At 42.9% G+C, this 23,279-nt stretch overlaps 1 protein-coding gene across 4 annotated transcripts in view; it reads left to right on the forward strand.

Annotated features, from left to right (window-relative positions):
* tspan9a (tetraspanin 9a) overlaps positions 1-23,279 on the forward strand; it is a 186,431-nt gene that overhangs the window by 142,584 nt on the left and 20,568 nt on the right. For all 4 annotated transcript variants that reach the window (XR_008601153.1, XR_008601154.1, XM_055009037.1 and 1 more), the window contains 2 exons: positions 15,526-15,717; positions 19,625-19,699. Coding sequence is in view for 2 of the 4 variants with exons in the window: in XM_055009037.1 (XP_054865012.1) it covers positions 15,526-15,717; positions 19,625-19,699 (267 nt within the window). In the remaining 2 variants the exon portion in view is untranslated. The remainder of the gene's footprint in view (positions 1-15,525; positions 15,718-19,624; positions 19,700-23,279) is intronic.

Raw genomic sequence — 23,279 nt, forward strand, 5'->3', positions numbered from 1 at the left:
CGGGCTCCATTATGCCATTGGCTGATTTTAGATTAAAGATCTTGCACTAAATCACCGCAGGCCTTGTGACAGAGCCCCAGCCCCCGGTTCCCCCTTGTATGACTTAGCTTGCCAGTGCTATCTATATATATCCACCTCAATCAGCTCAGGGGCTGGGTGGACTTCAGCTGACCTTACTGCATTATATGGGCCAGAGAGACTCATGACTTTACAGACAAGGCATGTAAACCGAATGCTCTTTGTGATGAGGGGCACTCATGTGGAAACACGGGCAAATGGCCAACTACTTTGGAAAAACACGACTCGGCTTCACGATTTTAAGATTCCAAATTGCGTTGTTTGCGTTCCAGAATTCAAGAACTATGAATGTGATCATCTAGTTCTTAATTGAACATGAATATTTAGACCTTAAGAAATGTGAATCTAGTGGTCCAGGACTTGAGCTAATCAAAAATGGGAGCTGGATGGTAAATGGGAAGCTTTTCATCTTTTTGTTTCCATCACTCGCGTTTTAGCTCCGCCCAGCGAGGTTGTGATGGAGGATACACCCGGATTTCCTCTCTAACCTCTAACCTCCTCGTCTCCTTGAGGTGCATTTAATGGATTGTAAGATCCACCATGGGCTTAGCAGCAACAGTTAGAATATTGGAAAGCACCCTTGGAGGAAGTGGAGGCATCTTTCTTATTACTTTCCTTTTAAAGTTAACATCTGATTTGTTGACCTGTGTGGTTGTAACAAATGTATACGACTGCAAATCTGTACAAGAAAAAAAAAGCCGCTTAATAGGCTCCCTTTGTGATCATTTCTTATGCCTCTTTTAGTACTTCTACAGAGGTATGTCCTTGCTCAGATAGATTTAGCCTAATGTTAGAGATTCTTTGAAAATGCTCCCTTTGAAATTTAAGGCAGGCAACCAGGAAGGCGAGGGTCAAACCTGCCTTTGAAACGCCATACTTCTATTTCTACCTAAACTCTATGCCGGACTGGGGTATAATAACTTAGGTCAGCATCTTTTGAAACTTGGTGTACCTTTTATTTGGCAGTAAAAAAGAAAATAGCGCAGTTTCTCGGCTCCTCCAAACTCACAGGCTGTACTGCAGGTATTTATTTATAACTGCTATTCTGAGGGGACTCTCAACAAATGATGAACCCGTCAGCTGTCAGCTCCCACATAGAACTTACAGCCTGCAGCCTCTCCTCCCCGTTCACTTTGCATTTAAATGACTGGGTGTCACTGCAAAAAGAGGAGAACTTGCACAGCGGGAAATAATACGGAAGGTTTTTTCTTCTTCTTCTTTTGCTGAGTCGTGTCATTTTCCTTCCTTGACCCAACCTTAGCTCCCCTCTGACGCTGACCTGGGACCACAGGCGTGCTTCACAGGTCTCCATGTCAGCTGGGGGGGCACCATGTTCCCACGAGAGCACCGTTAACAAAAGCAACCGGAGAGGCAACACTTCTAGTCACATACTCCTCTTTATGCTACAAAGCAGCCAGGGCCAGAAGGGATTTTTTTTTTTTTACACATTCAGACGTGTGCACACAGAGGAGAGAATAAAAGCTGAATGAATGGAAAGATTAGCTGCCTTGCTACTATATACGAGGTTCAGAGTTAAACATGACCTCTACCACAATTCTCCAATTTGAACTCTCACCCGGTGTCTGCTAACACCGCTGGAGGAGTGAGGGAGGTAGAGGCAGAGGGAGCATGAGAAATGGAGTAGTTACAGACTTCATACATGGAGGTTTTTGGTTCAGTGCAGAGATTACATTGGTAATCCCAAGAAAAGACTCACCAATACGAATTACCATCACAGCTAGTCCATGGGTGTTGACTTTTCATCCCTGATGTGCTGACAGGGGGAATGGGAAAGTGATTGCTGGAGCTACAGTAGTGACTGGCATTTGTAAAGGATTTATAGCCCATCGTGTTACTCTGTAATCATGTTTTTTTGTGGATGCAGTAGAGGTTTTGTCCGCCTGTGTGAAATCCCCTCAAGAGTTTGATGTATTTGAGAGTGAGGATGAGCGGCTGCTCATCCTCACTCTCAAATACATCATCTCAACATTGTGAGGCTGAGTAAACAAAATCTTATATGATCTCATCTAATCTTGTAACATCTTATCTTGAAAAACAACCTCTCGGATTGACTATTAAAATGAAAGTGAATTTCTCTCGCTTGGCAGTTTGTGCCGTGAATACAGGGAAAAAAAATCTAAATTGGCCAACAAAATTAGGAGATGAGATCTTGTTCTTTACTGAAACTCTTACATATTTGATGACTTTGATGTTGAAAAGGCTTCGTCCCACTTCTGGTTTTTTTTTGTGTGTCCCTGCTTTGAGCCTTTTGGCTGCTTTGATTTTAGTGGATCTGTGATCATGTGAGTTATTTTCAGCAAGATGGCAAAAGTTAGTGCACAGTTCCACCGAATGAAAAAGTCTTTTAGGATTACCACAGTTTATACTTGAGGGCATGCTTGACAAAATGTTACCCTATCCTGGTGTGACTCACGCCTCTGGCTCAAGACCAAACCAACAGCCAGAGTTGTGGGGTGGCAAACACGTACAGAAATTACACACAATATTCTGCTGAAAGTAATCCCAGTTAGCTTTGTCTTTGAACTCGGCTCTGGTGACAGACTGGCCTCCGCTGCAGCCGCTAGAATTCTTCAAATGATCACTGGGGGGACACTAGTGGCAACTGGAAAGTGAAATGCACATGCAAGCGATCAACACGTGGTCACACATGAGGCCTTGTTCACAGTAAGTCTGCACTTCCAGCATATAATCATTCACTCCTCAGTATAGCTGATTTTTAAAAAATATTCTGCACATTTGCATAATTTTTTAAGAGGTGCATGAAGCATCTTTCTGCTCAGAAGTAATTCTCCCAAATTTTGGTGTGCCAGTCCATTATAAAAACTAATTCACTGAATTCTTCTCCATTTTCAGCTGCATGCAGACACTTTTACTCAAAGTATAATCAGTTAACCAGGTGAAGTGTGCATTTTTTGAATGTACAGTAAATACATAACCTAATACAGGGATTCAAGGACAGTGTAGAAGCCAGAGCATATATTCTTGTATTTTTTAAAGCCAATAGAGATAGTACAAGCCACAGACAGCTATAGGATCGCAGTCATGAAGCAATAACTGAATGACTTGAATGAAATATACAGAACAACTGTTGGAAGATAAAATCAAGACTTACACCATAAAAGCAGATGATATAAGTTGTCATTAAAATGACTGACTGTGGTGATTTTCATGCAAATAGTAACTGTCCTTGCAGAACATTTTGGAGCCGTCCGTAGATAAGTATCATGAAATATGCAGCTCTGAATGCGTGGCTTTCCTGCAGGTTCACATACTGACGAGGGCATGCAGTAAAGCCCCCGACTGAAACCCAACCCTCTTATACACAAGCTGACCAAGACTTCTCAGATTGCTGCAACTTCAAGCGCTCATTCACACGCTCACCAGGGAAGAACATATATGTTGATGTTGGAGTTAGCATGACGAGCTCCGAGCAGGTATTGATCCGTGTATTCCTCTTTCAATCTGCCAACCCCAGCAGTTATTGTCTCCTGAAAACAAGAACACAGCGTCGTTTCGAAAGGGAAGCAGTGCTCTTTAGCTTTATTTTATTGATGTCTACAATCATATATCTTTTATGTACTAAGCCGTCATTTACCAAGAGTAGAAAGTGGGATTGTGGGAGTGGATGTGGGTTGATGTCTGTCCGGTGGAGGTCACTGATGTTAGTTGTATTGCAGCCTCCTCGATGCGGCATTAAGCATGAAGGCTTGTTTATTCTCCTTCTCTGACAACCCTGAGGAAGGTTATTGGGAATAACACCTCTATAGTTACATCACAGCAGTAATACAGGGTTTGATGCCTAACTATTATTTAGTTATATGTCTCTTTGTGATGGGGATTCAGGGGCCGGCTGACCAGAAAAGAGTAGTTACACAGTCCATTTCCCCTCTGTGCTAATTAGCATGTCAACTGTAAAACCACCTCCAATGAGGCGCAGAGAGGAACAGGGGCAGAGCCATTCAAGGAAGCTTTTCTGTGTCATCACTGGCCACTAAAACCTGACCTTTACACCAGTCAACTATAGGGAAGGCCGTAGTTTATAAGAGCTTGGTTGTGGGGGGTTACCATGTTGTGCTCAGACCTCAGAGAGAGATTTTACCAGACTCAAGTGCTGACTGAAGGTCATTTCTTTGGGGAGCCCTCAGTGAAAAGCTTCACAGAGTCAGTGATGCACACAATGCTTCATAATTCTCAGCCGTCATCCCACTTGAGCTGTTTATGAATGAATGAAAAGCAGCAATAGGATTCTGCAGGGAAAGAAGAGGTATAAAGGGGGATAGCTCCTGCAACAGCCACTGGGAACGCTGATTAGGGCTTCACCATATGGCAATAGAATTTTATTTTATTCCAGACACATTGAAAGTTTGGAAATATTTGCCTCAAGAAAGCAGTTTTATTGTAGTTAAAGCCGAAGTATTCAGAAAATCTCACTTTTTATAACTCTACAGCTGTCAAGGTTTTATCTCTCATCAATAGCTTTTTTTCTTCCTTTCTACAGCGAGAATAGGTTTTCGTAATGATGGATGAGCAGAGGTTTTTGGCCTTTAGACAAGACTCAGGTGCTGTGGCTGTCATGCCAAAGGTGAAATAGAATCACTTCCCCCTCCTGCTCCCCACTGGATGAGGAGCAGATGCAGACAGACCATCATCAACATTCAAACAGCGCCCGCAGACACACCACACCTCCATGAATACAGATTGGCTCCCTGTATTGGTTAATGTAAGGGCTTGTTTTCACTCGACGTTCTCTCCCACTCTAAGTTTATTATCTCCAGAATGAAGTCGGTTGTGGCACACATTTGCAGAATAAGTTCAATTTTCCAAGATTTGTGTGGAGAAAACTAAGAGAGGTGGAGGAACTGCAGTATTTCCGTATTCCAGCAGCCCTGCAGAATTCCCAAAGCTTTTTTTTTTCCTTGTCGTAACACAGTATGAATTATGGCATGAATTACAGCACACCACTGCAATATGCTGGGAGAGAATTGGGGAGAGAACAGAACCGTTCTCTCCGGCATGAAAAGAAGCAGCGTGGGGGCAAACAAGACGTAAGGGGGCAGGGAACAGGGCCAGTAATGAAAGCCTCAGCTGTATACCACCAGGCTTCTTTATCTCTTCATAGCAAAGGTTGTAATAACATTAGCAAACTGTCTCGAGTATGTTTCCATAGCTCTGTCTTTTAAGCTCTGATGAATAATTTACTATATGTAGAGAAAAGGGTATTAAAAAGTCCTTTATAAGTGCAGGGAACTAGTCATTTACCCTGTGGTATGGCATGCGGAGTGACTATTGATTATGTGTCTTTCAATCTGAACATCCTCTCTTCTCGCTAGGCATCCGCTGGTGCTCTGGTTTTCACTTAAGCGGATGTGCATATTTTGCGTCTTCATCTTCCCTCTGTCCCTCCAGGGATGCATAATGCCTTGCATTACATAACAGGAGTGTTTCATTCACAGCACTGCTGCTGCTCCAGGAATAAACATACGCTTAGATGTTCACAATTTTACTCTATGCGTTTGTTGAAAATTTGTTCCACCCCTCTGTAAATCATCAGAAAACCACAAATAGCAAAAAGGCCCAACGTGTTTTTGCACAGCTCACAGCTTCACTTTAGCCTCTCATATTTGTTTTGGGTTCCAGCCACCACACCCGTTGGCAGTGTTCATTAGGCATGTGGGTAAGCCTTCATCACATTGTGGTAAAATGTTAGAGGCCATTGGCTTGAACCAGTGTCTCTAATGGATGTTGTGTTCCAGCAGCAGCAGCAGCAGCAGCAGCAGCAGCAGCAGCAGCAGCAGCAGCAGCAGCAGCAGCAGGTCAGATCTTTGTTGGCTGTGCAGTGCACCGACCGTCCCTGCAGCAAGGCTACTTGTCACTCCACGCAGTGAAACGAGACAATAAACAGCGTAATTCACACACATCTGTATGCACAGAAAAACGCACATCGTTACCGTCACCTGTCTCGCCGAGCCCGGCGGCCGTTTTTTTGCACAAGGTCAGGCAGACTGGCCCTGTAGATAAAACCATAACAATGTGCTTCTGATGCCCAAGTGCTTCACTCATTTCCAGGGAGAAATCCCAAGGCTGCTTTTCACCTCATTTGAGGCCAGCAATTGTCAGACACTTGAAATACATTTGTAATGACTTATTTTGCTCTTCTGGCAATCTCAAGCATCGTCAGCCAAGGTCGCATCAGTTCATTCTACAAAGTCCCCATGCCTGTTAGGGAAAAATTAAATTATAGTTGTTGATGGCGTTGAGTGGGGTGTTGTTGTTCTGTTTGTGGTTTTTCTGAGATGAGGACACAAATGGAGAGATGTGGGTGTATTAAGCATATGGATAACACTATTGGAAAACTCTCTGAGGCGGATGCCCCCCACCGAAGTGCATTTACAGTGGCTGTCACCCTACACTGAGACATTAAGTCTTGGGCTCATTTTGGTACTGCAGGGGGTGAAAAGGAGCCGTGAAATGTGCTGAGGTTAGCACTCTGCCTTTCTATGTTACTCACAGCACACCATAGCTGCCATACAGTGCATTAGGGATTTCCCATTTCTTTGAGCCCTTTGGTCCTCTGTTCCATGTAATGTGTGGGGAACAGGTTGAGTGTCCAACCTGTCTAATGCGCGAGGCTCTGTCCATGCTCTACCTCTGCTGAGTCAGCACACTCATTAAGCCCTTCAACTAGTGAAACTCAATGGGAGACCGTCCAACCGTCTGCCCGTCTCTTAGGATTTTCGGCATGGCTGCACTGGCAGACCGGAGTGAGATATTTATACGAGCCAAATGTTTGTGTGCCTCCACAGGCGAGGCAGTTTATGTGGAGGAAAACAGGCACTCATAAAAAGACACTGCTTCCATATAAATAGATATTTATTTTTCTAACGTGTTCACTTTTTATTGTACGCAAATGTCTCATAAGATATCCTCATAAGCACCTTTGATGTCAACCGCAAGCGGCAAAATTCACATTTAATTAGCGCCTTGTGTAAGGGAGCGTCTCCCCCTGTTATCAGCTCCGTTTATGTATTTATATCTCATTGTCCTCATTAGAACATCACTGGGATTTTTATGGGCCTTCATCTGTTTAAAAGGACTAAGCAGACTGGGTTTCTATGTTTCGGTTCTGAGCTGACTTGGAAGAGATAGCAGTAAGTGCAGGGCAGCTGCCGTCCCTGAAGCCATCCTGCATCTGCAACATGAAGAAGTAAAGGAGTGTTTCTCTCCTGTGGCAGTGTTTGTCTGTATTTGGACCAGAGCTTTGGTCTCTGACTCTGTGCTTTGTAGTCTGTGCTTGGCTTGCAGGCCCCGTTTCTCTCTGAATCTCTGTCTCCATCCACTCTCTCACCCTCTCTTGACTGACTGTGGCAGAGCTGCTTCGCCTTCTGGCTCCAATCATGGGATGACTTTCCCCTTCCTTGTGCTCTCCTACTCGTTCTCAATGCATAATTGAAGTGCCTGTGGGTTCTCCGGCTGATTGAAGAGTCTTGTTGGGGATGGTAGAGATCTAACGGCGAAATTAGTCAGGGATGTCTAATAGCGTTTCTTTTGCCACTGTCCTGGCTTTCTTTTCTTTTTGTGTCTCATCATCTAAAGGTAGAGGCTGCTGTCAGGTGTGAAAGAGTGTGGATGTGTCAGCGCAGACAGCAGGGAAAGCTCTGGACAGGCAGAGAAAGGCTTGTCTGTCTTTAATCCTTCCTGGCGCGATTGATTTAGAGTCACTTTGCAGTGAATGGGCCTTTCAGTTCTACTGGGGAAGAGAGACAGGGAGGGAGGGAGACATGGTAAACCCTGCATCATTGATAGGTGCATCGCTGAAGACCCCTAAACAGGGTAATCGAGGCACAGACTCCAGAGTGCAGCTAAGGCATCCAACCACAACCACAGCATTGCACCATTCTGGATGCTTGACTAAGCATGTGATGGATAGTCAGAACTCTTCATCTACCAAAACATATCAGCACAGAATTCAACAGACAAGTGTTTTCATCTGTACCCAGAATACCCAGACAGGTACTGAATGTCAGCCTGGATGTGTAAAAGATACGTATTTGACCCTATGAAAGCTCAATTGTCTCCAAATTTAAGTGTACATGTTCGTACAAAGCATCTTGTTATCAGCTGCTCGGTCTGGCAGTGTGATTCTTTAGATAATCACTCACGTGTGAATCTGCAGCACTCCACTGGGTGAATGAAACTTCAACCACAAAGATATAGCTTTTTAATCTTGCATCACACATCTGTCAGGGCCTTTTCGAATCCATGCAGTGTTTATTCAGAGCCTGAAAGCACCTCAGCCACCATCGCCGACCCTGTGAATAATTTACTTGTTATAAAACACACATTGGCTATACACTATTCGCAGGGGAATGGCTGTGATGCCCCTAGGACGCCTGGGGAGACAAGAGATGGGGAGTTTTACTGGAAAGCTGCATATAGCCAACAGCCAAGCCTGCTGCATCAGCGGGAGATTTATAAAATATAGGGACGTATAGTGAAACGCGTGGGTCTCTTAGTGTTTTTGTTCATAAATGCATTTTTTGAAGCAAATTCACTTGCCCCAAGTGTTGTATCCGTCTTGATATTTTTTACGAGGTTAACTTAAAAGCCCCATCTGGGGAAAATCAAGTTTTCCTTTTACCTTGTCGACATGTCCACACAGTGTTTTCTATATGCTGGAAGGCATATCAGGAGTGGAATAAGCAACCACCGCCAAGGCCGAGCATTTCTGTGTTGAACTGCAGTGCACCAAGAACAGTAGAACATATCAGCATATCTCAGTCAACATACCAGAAAGCATTCTTTTACAGAACATAACAGAAAAAGATGCTTGCAGTAATTTAGAAAGAATGTGATCATGTAGTTTATCCAGCAGAGTGATTCTATTGTTGACATACTTTATCTGCAGCGCATGTAGCAGAGAATGAGTCACAGTTGAGCAGACAGTGTTGGAGAGTCAAGCTTTGTCTTGGTAATGGAAATTTGCTGACTATAGTATGTAAGATGCTTTGCTGGAAAATGAATCAACAGTGAACCCATCATTTTCCCTTTCAATTCAAACATAGTATATGAAAAAGAAATATCACCTTATAAATCGATCTTTGAATTTCTTATTACCATAAATGGCTATTAGCCCCAAAAACCTAGTACTTGTTGGTCTCAAAAACATATTCAGGCACCTAGTGTTTCATATGTAACAAACTAAAAGAACCAGTCTTGTCAGCTTGCAAGGTGGGACTTTTCGTACCATTATTCTTCAGAATTGGTTCCCAAATATGTATGGTTGATTTACTCCTATATTACAATTTGCCCTTGTGTAGTGCAGAAAGTTTTACAGTATTAGAGCGGCAGTGAGGCGTGAGTGCACAGAGAGGCAGGGACTCCTTTTAGTTATGCATTCTACAGGGAGCAATGATGTAGAGCTGCATCAAGCCATTTTCAGCTAGAAATGGATTATTTTCCTGGAAAACACTTCAAAATATGTAACTTTATTACACAGAGATGAGCTTTTAGGGGTTTAATCAATGGCCAGATAGGGATTTTAAGAAGAAACTGATTTCAACTATAGTCAGTAATAATACTCCACAGAGTTTCCTTTTATTACTTCATAGACATGAAAAGTTTTTAGCTTTCTCCTTGGCTTAAAATACACTTTGCTGTTTGGATGCACAGCATGTTACCAACATTTTCATTTGGTCAGTAGCTGTTTAGTTGAAATCAAGATGTTTTTCTTCGTTACAGAAATGTTTTTACTAACATCTGACTGCCAGCAGCTAGTGTCAAAAGTCAAAGTAAGGTTGCTGTTATTGACAGAGAAGCTGCTTTTAATGCTCTGTTTGTGCTAATGCAGCTCACCACTTTCTGTGTAGTGAGGCTGAACTTTAACCCTCACAACCTAAAGCAGTTTGTAGGCGTTTTTATTCACTCCTGTCACATTTTCGACTGTGGGCCCATTATTCACTAAGTCCTGTGCCTAAGAACAGCCCAATCATGTGCAGAATGGCACTTTTATAAGGCAGTCAATATATAAAATAAAAAGAAAGTTGAATATCTTTGACTATTTTATTGTTTTTACAAAAATTGAAAAAAATGCAACCAACATGTACAACATTTTTTCAAGTTCCCACAAATGTTATCAATATTGGAAAAAAGAGGCTGTATATGCTAAAGATATTTTACTATTTAAATGTTGTTATTTTTACATACTCTGCATAAACGTAATCTACAGTTCAGCCAAAATCAACTGGACAGTCCCTAAATTTTTGTCAAATGACTGTTGGTTGCAGCAGAGTCACTAATAGCTTCATATTTGCGATGAGGACTGGAGAATTTGTTGTTTTATACAGAGTCTGATTAGTGAAAATGCTAGATTTTGTCTGAATATTAAATAATTTGGATGGAATATCACGACTTCAGAGTTAGATTTGATTACATTTCAGAGAAAATGGGACCAAACATTTCACCACTTCTGCTAATAATAGTAAAGGCCCTAAAAATACACAAGTTGTCTTTAGTTTTGTCCAGAAAACCAAGGTGAGTCAGAGAATAAATCAGGATCATGAAGGTGCTGCCCACAAATCTGCAGCAATGTTATGAACGTCTGAGGAATGTTTCAAGTACCTTGTTGAATTTGTGCCACAAAAAATTATGGCAGTTCTGAAGGAAGAGGCTGGTTGAACTCAGTAACAGCGCGGTGTACCTAATAACGCAGCTGCTGAGTGTTTATGGAAACATAAATCACTGGATCACATGATGAAAATTGAAAAAAAATCTCCTTTTGGCTGGGGTAAATATCCTCTCACTTCATTTCAGTGCAAAATCAATGGCGACCAAAGCAGAAGATTTTGTGTGCAGCGTGAAAAAAATGTTTTTCTCCACCTAGTAAACGGAGGGGATGGAGCTGCAGTAAAGGATAGAGGGGGATTGTAAAGTGATGAAGAGTCTCCATCTTTAGCGATGCAGTCAGGTTGGCATTTCCACCCGTTTCGTGGTTTATTGTGCTGTAATGGTTGAAGTGCTTCCTAATTACTTAAACAAAACGCAAGTCTTCAGTATGGCGAAGCCAACGTCTATATAGTGGTGCGTCTGTGTGAAAGACGACTTCTTTGTTGAGCAGTTATTTACTCTCAGCTGTGAAGCGCAGTAAACTGAATGAAGAGGCTTCGACACCCACACACACACACACACACACACACACACACACACACACACACACACACACACACACACACACACACACACACACACACACACACACACACACACAGAGAGAGAGAGAGAGATAGAGAGATGCTGATTGCTTGCTGAAACTTCACAAACTCATTCACTGGGGCCATTGAGCTCTTGTGATGAGAGCAGTCACAGAAGATAGCAGTAATTTGACAAATGCTGTCATTCTTTATGACAGGACGTGACCTCTCTGACTGATCAGTCTGCAGAGGTCAACGGCCCACATACACACTCAGACCCCCTTATTCCTCTGGGGGAAGATTGAAACGGGGTCCAACGTTGGGTTTCTTCGTGTCACTGAGCCAGTTACCGCAGCAACTGATAATTCCCCGATCCCGTCACTCGGATGAAGGGTCAGCCACTGTTTTTTTTCCTCCTCTCACTCGATGCCCAGTCGATCCTACACACATCTCACACGTGTGCTTCCAATCTCCATGGCATTAATACACCATCTTTCTTTCACTCATCTCATGGCTGACCTCTTTCACACCTCCTTCCTGTTTGGGAAGTTGCTTCACAGTTGCTTCACACACTATTATTGCAATTATTTTTTCACCCTGTGAGCTTGTTATAGGGGCCCTAACAGTAGGGATCCACTCATCCAGCTAGATGGGATCACATCTCATGTCCTCCAATTTCCTCCAGCAGAAACTTACCAGTGCTGTACTCTACTCTATGCTGTCTGCTGCCTGGTTTTTCTTTTTTTGTTTTCGCCACTTCTTCCATGACTGACATTTAGACACTGGACTCCGTTCCATCCTGCAAAAAGAAGTGCTCTCAAAATACTGCCTAAGACGTATAAAAAGGGCACATATTCTCTTACACTTTGATTGATTTTCCCTTTTTTTTTTTAAATCACTCCATATCAAGCTCAGTTACACGTGCCCTCACCCCTCCTGCCTGTCAGAAATGCTGTTAACTTTGTGAACTCAATTCAGTGTTAAGAGCAACCGATTTCACGTTCCAGGCAGCAAAGATTTATTTTTATTTTTTTTCATTATCACAGCTTGAGGATGTGCTCCTCTCTTCTGCTTCAAATGTGGAAGTAATCTTCAAGTTGATCAGGAAGCATCTCTTGCACTGCACGTGAAGCAACAAAACATCATCGGGGCAAAACAGCGGATTTGTTTATGAGACAGTTTTCGAGCAACTGAACAAGAATGACATTTGGAATGAACCTGCGTGTCACTTTTGGTGCTTCATAATGAGTCCAGGGCTTGAAAAGTTGCATAGAGGACGCTGAAAGCAAAGTATAGCCCAGAGCATGTGTGCTGGTTGTTTGTATCTACACAAATAATTAATGCAGAATTCCAGTGGGTCAAGTTGAACAGCGTGTTATAGTGAAGGTAAATGAGCCAATGGGGACGCCACAAACAAACGGTACCCTAATCTGATGTAAACAGTGGTAATGTTCATAGTATTGTGGGACATTTGTAGCAGATCATGCATGACTCTGCACTTTGATCACATCACTCCAATCGCAAATGAATTCAAACTTTATGGCGTCAACTGTTTCCAATTTATTCCTCCGACCCAAATGTTAATCATAACCCTGCAGCATTCTCAGTCCTGATTGATTTAGCAGCAGTGAGGGCCTTCATCATAAGCTTTCTCTGTGGCTATTTACAAGCCTCGCCGGCACTTGGGGAATCCTTGATCCTTCGCAGATGGGATATCAAAAACACGAGCGTCCCACAATTAAAAGCAGATAAGGAGCTCAGCGGAGGGATTCGAGGTCACGCGTATATGCCAGGGTCAGATAACGTCGAGATCAGAGCTTACGCTAGAGGAATTTCCTGTGGCACCAACATAAAAAAAGAGGTCTCATGGCAGCGTGTTGTTGTTGTTGTAGTAGCAGTAGTAATAGTGTTAGTAGAAGCAGGCCAGAGATTACACCGTGCTCCTGGTAGGCTCAGATCAGACAGATTGAGTGGGGGCTGGGTGGTTTCACAGTCACTTAAGAGAGTGACACACTTGGATGAGCTCCCTTCACTGGGCATTAAACACAATTAAGACAAGGCACTGTATCCCTCCCCACCTGGACTCTTTAAACCTCCTGGTGCTTCCGCCGTTGCCGGCGCTAAATCCGCTTCATCTATCTGGCCTCTTAGACCTGCTATTCATCACTCCTCAAGCTCTATCTAATCTGGCCTTCTGAATCGTCTCAGCTGTGATTCCCGTATATTAGCCGCGCCACATAAGGACATGACCTTTACCAGCGTTTTCAATTGATGTTTTCACTCTCCCGTTTTTAATCAGAGGAACGTAAATGGCTCCCAGTGAATACAGTTGGTTCTGAATTCTTTAGATTATGAATGATTGAAAGTCTTTCGAGCACCAATCTCTCTAACTCCCTTAGGAGTGGTCTTATTCATGACCACTCGTTTAATACATGGCGAGAAATCCAGTGTGACTTGACTGTTAACCATACGTGACTAAGTGTCCTCTCTGGAAGGCTGGTGGTCCGTTCACAGACTTTAACCTTGACAGCAGACTCGGTTTGCTCGAGCACCGACTCCAATCTTCCTCAAAATCACATACAGTTAATCTTTGCTGGAATTCAAACGGGGCTTTTATCTGTCCTGAGTCATTTGTGCACAGTCCCGGTTCTTTCTCTCCGTCTTCACTTTTAATTGGATCGAGTCATTTCTTAGTCCTCGGGAGAGGCGAGTGCATCACTCATCTTGCTGGGTGTGTTTGCTGTACTGAAGCACTCTCATCCTCGGAGGTCAGCCTGCGCCAAGTCAAGCGTCGCAGCTCAAAGGTCGCAGGTTAATGGGAGGGAGACTGAGCTCATCTGACACTTTAGAGGGGGCCCGCTTGAACTCAGTTTATGTATCTACAGATCCTGTAGGACTCATTAGACTTGAGGCATCTATCACCACCTCATGGGGCTTGCTGCTCATGCACATCATCACCCAACATCATCGAGAGCCGCCTTCGAGTTTGAGGACTTAATAGCGTGCTCTGAGCCACTTTCTTTGCCTACGGTGTATTTTAACCCATCAACAGACTTGTGAAATTTGTCAAACTCCAGCTGCACTTGTTTATTATAAGAAGTGCTGAAAGTGTAGCACGTTTCCAGTTGTGCTGTTTGACACTCAAACTTTGTCGCCTTCTTAAAACTAGCTCTGCGTGTGGTAGATTAATTATTTTGTTGTGAAAAAGGAAAAAAAAGCAACAGTTTTGAGCAGAATCATGTTTTTTCAGAATGTGTGTGTTTGTTCGCATGTGCAGCAGGTTTGTTGTGTGTGTTGCTGACAGGTAATACAGTGTTATGGCACAGCGATGCAAAGATAAGAAAGGAAGAGGGGAGCAGTGTGAATGGAAGGGAAGGAAGAGCGGCGGTGTGATGATTTACCACACTCCCATTCCATATTTTACCTCATTTCGGATTTTTTTTATTCATGGCAAGATTGCCCTGGGTTTTTCATTCTATTAGGTGTTCGCAAAAAATGTCACCACTTAGCTCCAAGTCTATATTTCTCCAAGTGGTGTGCATGCCGCCTGGCTCTTATCCTTGATGGATGGACCAACACATCAGCAGGCGGGACTCTCCGCTCCGCCAATCAGAGCTTTCCATAAACACTTTTCTTGCATTAATGGACTCACATTGCAGACCTCACACACATCAGCAGGAAGCTGGCAGGGTGACAGGGTGAGATTAGGGAACTGCTCCCTCTAGGTGGAGTTCAACTCTACTGCAGGTGCTTCTAGAGAGCTTGGAAGTTTTCATTTTAGGGGTTGGCAGTAATTACACGTCTGTTTGTTCTGGATTTAATGTAATCAGCTCAAACGTGCAAAACCAGTGAGGCCCAAGTCCAATTTTTTGCTCTAATCTCTCGCAGAGCTGTTATTGGCTTATCATAGTTGTAATTGGTGTAAACCCTCTTGTTTTTTCAGCAGTGTTTGGTAATGTGTGATTGCGTGGGCTATTCCCCATGCACCCAGGGGGAAACTGAGACTGTTGCACTGGGCTTTTTGAGCTTGGATTTCTTTTTAATTTAAAGCTAACCTTGCTCTGTGGATTACTATATTGTTCAGGAGGTCTGTCACTATAACTGAAACAGCCGGGGGGAGAGCCTAAAAAAAAAAGAAATTCTGCTGTTAAAAATTTCTGCAGCGCTCCCTGAGAAGATAGCGACTTATCTGCTGTTTGTTTTCTCACCTTGTCGTCTGTCTTATCTCTTTTCCTTGCAGTTATGCGGCTGTGGGCTGCTCGGCGTGGGCATCTGGCTCTCTGTGTCTCAGGGCAGCTTCGCCACCTTCTCACCCTCATTCCCTTCACTGTCAGCTGCCAACATGGTCATCGCCATCGGCGCCATCGTCATGGTAACGGGCTTTCTTGGTTGCCTGGGTGCCATCAAGGAGAACAAGTGCCTGCTTCTGAGCGTGAGTTAAATCAAGATACCTGCACCGTACCCCATAATAAACAGGACACACATAGATAACTCTAAATGCACACACCCTTCTATTGCTTTTTCCTCACATCCCCGTATATCATTCATGGAAATATTGGCTGGAATGAATTGTAGAGACAGCCTCGCACATTGAAAAGTTTGGGCACTTCGGGCGAAGTTACATATTTTATTGATTTTTGAAATGAACAGAAGTAAATACAACCCTGCAGCAAACAGACAGTAAAAATGAGGAGCTCTTCAAATCTTAATACAGCATTACTTTTTTATATCACAAACTTAGAAAATAGAAAGAAAACAAACTAATCATGGCAGTGTGCCAAAGTTTGGGCAACCTGGCAAGTCAGTACTTAGAAACCCAACACTTTTTACACACAGCTAAGAGTCATTTTACTTTTTCACTCGCTCTCCCATGCAGATTACTTCAAGTTAGATTGCATACACAGCATGCACTTTAAGATCTACCCACAGATTTTTTGATGATGTGACTGTGAGGGCTGTTCTCAAAGCCCATAAAATAAAAAGTAAGAGAACATTAACATTTGAAGAACTGCTCATTTTTAACGGCTGTTTGTAGCAGGGGTTATATTTACTTATTTTCACTTCAAGAAAACTCTTAAAAAAAACACAAACATTTGCATACAGTTACAAATGTGCCAAGATTCACCAGTCACAAGCCAGCAAGAGCTCACCAGCATAGAGGCAGAGTAACTCAGCTTGTATCAAACTTCTGGGACTTAGAAAGGAAAAAACAGAGCTTTCTGCAAATTAGCGCCAACGCATGCACGTCATTTCCACTGCTGCCGTCACGGTTTACTGAAAGGGCTTTCGTCAGGAGACCTTTTGTGTAAAATATGTGGTTGGATTGGGGTACATATGCACATAGCGCACTTGATATTTTTGCGCTCAATAATTGAGAATGTTCTATTATTCATTACAAAGACATTTCCGTCTTGACGGCACACACTTTGCCCAAAGTTGTACAAGTGTTTTATCTTAAGCACAAGTTAATTATGAAAGTTCACCCACCAGAATGAGGTTTGAAGGGGGGGGGGGGGGACTTTCATGTATAGAAACTTTAAATGAGAACTGGAGTTTGGGCTCTGAGTACTTAACATCAGAAACAGCTCAATCCCTTGAAGCTCTTGCATCAGTCAAAAGCCCCACCACATCCTCGGTGTTAGACATGGCTTCCTTCACCTGCCTAACAACTGTGAAGCAAAGAGAGAGGAGAGCAGACGGGGAGTGGAGGGAGGGTGAGAGGAGACGGATGAAATGAGGAAAAAAAAAACTTAATGGAAAATCTAAAAGTCCTGATGTTCCTCATTAAGTCTCTTGCCACATCTGTGTGTGACGGCCTTTCATATTCGCAATAATTCTGTTTGGTGCAGCCGTGTCTGCTAATCACCGTCGTGTTTTCTCAGTCTGTCTGTGCAGCCGAGCATACACCTAGTAGGATGGGTGGGGAGGGTAGAGGGGCTTTCAGGACGTGGAAACATCAGAGTGGGTTTAGATCTCCTGGAGTGAACAGATCTGAGCGTTTACCTTGACATATTATCTCTGAAGTTACTCTGCGGACGGCTCTCCTTGGATTAGAAATATTCAAAGCCCAGACATCCTCTGCTGTAAATTTTCAGTCTTTCTTTTTTGCTGCCAAAAATTGTTCACCAAGACCAGTTTTTGTTTTTTTGTTTTCTTTTAGAAAAAAAAAAGAAACAAAGCGGGTAAGAAAAGGCAGAAATATCTGGCTGAAACGGCAACTCTTTAAAAACCTTGAAAGCATGAATTGCCAGCAAATGAGAACATACAGCTGAATATGCATGTGAAAACACATATTCACATTCCCATCAAAACACCACCAATTTACTGTTCCTTTGGCTTCCAGCTGCAGGTAAGTGTGACAAGCCAACAGCGAAGGCACTACAGTGATACACTAAACTGGCAACCCAGATTCTCTGCCAACAACAATAGCTTTTTCACGTAGGCCTTGACATAAATAATAGCCTACCCCCCTTCCTTCCCAAATGAGTTTGGAATTAATGGGGTTTTCTAAAATCTCGGTTCAAGTGGCTCCTCCCATGCTGCGTAGAAGAGCTTGGTAAATATCAAGCTGGAGCAGAGTCAAGTAGAGAGCGGAGAATAGCAGATGAGATGCAGGGCTGTGTTGGAAATTAATCTTAGGAGGCATTAAACCTTCTTTTCCTTCTCTCCCACATTCCCAAGCCCTCCAGCAATTTGATTCTTCCTTTTTTTTTCTCCCTCACTCCCACCTCTCTTTACGTCTCTTTTTCCATCCTTTCTTCTTCCCTTGGAGTGTGTTGCTTTTTTTTATTCTTGAGTAATCTGGATTTCTGTCGTCTGCAGCCGAACCTGAAAGGACTAGTGTAACATGATGATCACTTGTTTTTTTGCTGAGAGTAAGATAACCGCTGGCCCAGCTTTGTACAAATTTAACAAAACCAATGTTTCACCACCTGAAAATCACTATTGAACAGGTTTATCTTGTTTATTTAAGTGCTTGGGCAGTTCCTTGGACATGTGAAGTCTTGATGTCACAGTTGGTGAGGAGATTCTACTGTGTCTCATAACTCTTGAAGACAAATTATCTTTTTCACACTTTTGTTTTTGTACAGATTAAACAAAAGCAGTTAGAGTGTGCTGATTAATGGGATAGAAGAGATGCTGGTAGGCAGATTTTGTTGCATTCCAACAGAGCCGTGCTTTCTGGTTCCCTCTGTTTTCTCTGCTGGTAGCTTTCCTCATCTATCCCTTGGTAAGAAAGCAAGCGTGTTTCCCAAAATCAAATTATTGCTTCCAACTAAGTAGGGGTCAACCAATTACCATTCTGGCCAATTAGTGGAGCTGATATTCAGCTTTTTTGAAGTGATTTGAGATTAATTCATTTAAAAATGTGCTGCTTTAGCTCTGATGCAGCCAACTCTGTCTTAAATGTTGTCACCCCTCTGTGGTCTGTTTGACTGATTATATGGCACAAGTTATAGCAACCAGCATTAAAGGATAAATGTTTCAAAGTTCTCTTTCAATTAGATATAAAATAAATGTAAAACATAAATAAACAATGGCAGTTCAAGTTACATTTTATTGCAAATGTATTATAGATAGATGGATGGATGGATGGATGGGTGGGTGGGTGGGTGGGTGGGTGGGTGGGTGTTGTGGGTGGATGGATGGATGGATGGATAGATAGATAGATAGATAGATAGATAGACAGACAGACAGACAGACAGACAGACAGACAGACAGACAGACAGACAGACAGACAGACAGACAGACAGACAGACAGACAGACAGATAGATAGATACTTTATTAGTCCCAAGGGAAATTCAAGGATAAGATGAGATTTCATTAATCCTGAAGGAATTGTTTTAATCTGATACTGAGGTAGTGAAATAATGTCACATATGATAATGAAATATTGCACATGTAATTCAAATATTGCACCTGGAATTGAAATATTATACATTATAATAAAATAGAGCGCATGGATTCCAAAAATTTTGGTGATCAGTCTTAGTCAGGTTTACAAATAATCACTATTGGCTGTGATTAAACCATGCTGGTCAATCCCTCAACCCGCTGATCACATTACACTTTGTGTACAAGGACAGAAGGAATCACACTTTTGCCCATTGCATTTAGGGTGAGAGTGTAAATCAGCCGCACTACAAATCACAGATGCAAAGTTTATTGTAAAAGCTGCGGTGTGTATAATAAACAGTCATGTTATGGCTGTTTCCCACTCACACAAATAGCTGCAACACAGGCCTAGACTCTCAGATTTATATTGAATCATAGAATAGATTTACAACACTGCCAGAGCAACTGTTAACACAAAACTCTCCCTCCTTCTCTCCAACAGTTCTTCATTGTCCTGCTGATAATTCTTCTGGCAGAGCTGATATTGCTCATCCTGTTCTTTGTGTACTCAGATAAGGTAAGTTGATTTCTTTTCAGTCAAAGTGTACATCTTTTATTGTTGCAATCCGGTCACAGACATTTCCTTTATGTAGTCTAACAGTGGGCCACGACTTATCAGTAATATAGATGCACAATGCCGAGGCTGTTAGGCAGTTTGAAAAAGCCAACCTTGGAAAAGTTAGCGTCTTAAAGTTTTCCACACACACATGGCACCAGGCGCAAATCCAGAAAGCAGTAAAATGTGTTAGTGTGATAAACATGTCCATGTTGCGGTTGTTTCCGGGGGTCAGAGTTTCCTCTGGGGGCTTGAATGTCTTCATTCTACCGCTAACACTGCAGTCAAAGGTTAGGCCACAAATGCAGCCCAGTCCCCACCAGTTGGCTCGCTGTAATTAGTCCCGAGCACATTTCCCATGACCCCCCGGGTGAGGTCGAGTCAGGTGAATTTCTACGGGGTGACAACAGATGATGATATGTAAAGCTCGGGATATTATTTACATCTGTGAGCAGACCGGAATCCTCACCATATTTAATTTAATTGCGCAAATGTTTCATCCCGAAGACAAGTGTTGCGTGCAGGACGAGCAACGAAGACTTCTATCTGTTTTCAAGGACACATTGTTGATAGATCTGTCTATTTATATATTCAAAGTCTCGATGGCGCACAGCTCCCGGGACAGCGGCTAATTCTCCCGCTTTGTTCTGAGGTTATTGCTCAAACTTAGTCTCTCAGGCAGATAAAGGAATTCATTTAGCAGCCAATCCGTTCTCAGATTTGGATCAGGTCTCTCAGGCACACCCTGTCAGGAGTAAATATGTCTGTTGCCTTATCACCAAAATATTACCGGCTTAACTTTGAGGAAGAAAAAAAAAAGAAAAAAGAAGCCCTCCAAACCCTGATCCCTCCAGTGGAATTTAAATAGCGAGTCTCTTGACTTCATAGCAGTGCTTTCCCATCACCTGTGAAGTCAGGGAAAGATAGCAAAGTAGGGCTGAGGATTTCCTAAATGAGAAATCAAATGAGTCTGCATTAGTGGAGAATCGGCCGAGAACTCTCCAATTTGCGCGTCTCATTCACAAGTTCAGCCGTGTTTTGTGTTTGTCCTGTCTTGCCAAATTACAGTGTGATTATCTTGGCCCAGACCTAATGGGATATGAAACCGTGATGATGCAGATCACTGCCAAATATTTCCCGTTATTGGTCTTCAGATGTCACTGGAAAGGAAGACCGATACGGCAAATTATATGTTACTGGAGGTGGCATTTTCAGACGAGACGAAGTTAAGTAGAGTGTGTAGAGCTGCTATTCAAACAGCATTATATGTTAAAGATTGTTGGGTTTGGATGAAGGACAATTGGTGTCTATCACACTAGAGCTACAGATACAGCTTTTTGGTTTTTCCTCTGCTCTTGATTTGCTTCCCTCCAGTGAGATTTAGCATGCTGTGTGAGGCTCTCCTCATCCTCTGCTACAGGCTGTGATCAGAGGAATCACTAATTCACTTCTCCTGTTTGATCTCCTAATCACAAGGCATTTATTAACAAGTATGGAAGACATACAGTGGTTGGCAGCTTTTAAACGTGTATCGACAGAGGCCTGCAAAACAGATTTTTTAGTTTTTCAAATAGGCCATAACTAAGTCATGACAAACGACTTGTGTGAACCGTGATCCTTCAGGGTGACACGTCGACGAGATGTGGGGAAGATCCGAACATACGGTATCTAGTTTTGCTGCAGGAACACATTTCTTCACCGCTTCCATTTAGTCGTCCTGTCTGCCTTCTTTTATTTCTGCATTTCCACCAGTTTAATCCTGCTTAAGAGGCACTGCTCTTTCTTAATGGAGAATTTCTCTCCCGTCTTCCTCGCCCCAACAGTCTTGCCCTCAGGTATGGCTTATGCGTGGGTACTCCCTCTTTCCTTTACACAGCCCAGTGGTGTTAAGCTCTCTGATTAAATGCCATGTAGAGGCCGTAGTATAATAAAGGCTGGCCCTGCAGTTAGTAACCAGCTGACTACAGCAGATGGCTGGGCCACAAACCAGATTACAGCCATCCGTCTTTAACGCTGTGACCTCATTGTGCCTCCGTCGACCCAACACGCTGAGCTGAACGCCGGTGAAGGTTTATTAGCTCGGAATGAGGAAGCAGGACCTGGAGAGCAGAGACAGGAAGCACCAGAGCATGTGCACATAAAGGGATGCGGGGTGAAGGAGAGGAAAGAAAATGCAGGAGGCGCAGAAAGTACGGAAGGAAAGCAGGTGGACGGAAGTGAGAGGAAAAAAGAAAAATGAGATATCAAAGCGAAGGGTGGCGAGGAAGATGAATGTGTTATGTGTAAAGGTGTTGAAATACATAAAAATAGTCTGAAGAGAGGACAAAAGAGCAGAAAAGTGAGATGAAGTGTCACTGTAAAGTTGTACAGGGAGAGTCAGGAGAAAGGCAGTGATGTTATGGAGGAGGAGGGAAGGTCTGTCATGTGAACGACTGGTTCAGGGAACAGAGAAGGCTGCGGATCATTCCCCATTCATCTTACTAACAACCCAACAAACTGGCTTCCCATCTAGCTATGTGTAGCATTTGTGTAAAGGCAAAACTGTGTTCAATCCCTGACCATGCATTATTTTTCCAGACCAATTACGGGGAAGGAGTGGAGGTCTTCCCCTGACTGTCGAGTGCCCTGGCCTCAGGCTGCCCAACACAGACTTGTAGAGCAACTGAGGGAATTAAGTGTCCTGTTTAATGATGTGCTGCTGGGGACCTCTGGCTCTGATGCTGTTTGTCTCCCACATCATTTATTACACTTCCAGGGCAGTAAACGCTCTTGTCCAGAGCTGTGCAACGAGAGCAACAGTAAAATATTGTTATAGCTTCTTAGATTCCGAAAAGCCAAAGGATTTGACAATTAAAGCCAGTGTGTTCTGAAAGTCTGATAATGATCATGTAAGGGAGGAAAAGAGCACTACTCACATTGCAGCAAAGGGAACACATTACATGTCAAAGAGTAAAAGTCAGATTGTTGACCTGAGTTTCTCTTGGAAGACCGTAATGATGGAAGATGTGGTCTGTTTGGTTTTCATTTATGAGGTAACACACTTTCAGCTGACTGGAGACAAACAAACAATGCTTCTGTGATCCAGTAACACAGAAAAACTTCATTTCATTCACAGAACCAGTCATATCAGCGACAATTGTATTGTGCAGCTTTGAATAAATCATATTTAAATGAGTGGCACTTTTTTAATAGCAAACAAAGTGAGGATTGGCATCCAAGTGCAATTGTACTTTTGTCATGATTAGAGTTTGTTTTAATGGTGATGAAAAGTAATGTGCCGTAATTCATTCGGTATCAGTGAGGATCAAAAGCAACTTGGAAATACAACCACACTGATGTCAGGCTAAAGCGGTACAAACAAGCCATCGTTTTTCTAGTAAACCCTGTACAGCAATTTCACATGAACTGTCCTGGGAATCCATTAGTTTTCAGAGAGCAGCTGGTTCCTGCATTGTGTTACAATATGTATGTGTCAAGAATCTTCCCAAGTATTCCAGGAGGATGGAGGTAAAGGAAGGCGTGTGAAGATATAAATAATCAA

The sequence above is a fragment of the Amphiprion ocellaris genome, chromosome 3, assembly GCF_022539595.1.
Source record: "Amphiprion ocellaris isolate individual 3 ecotype Okinawa chromosome 3, ASM2253959v1, whole genome shotgun sequence".
Classification (NCBI taxonomy): Eukaryota; Metazoa; Chordata; class Actinopteri; family Pomacentridae; genus Amphiprion; species Amphiprion ocellaris.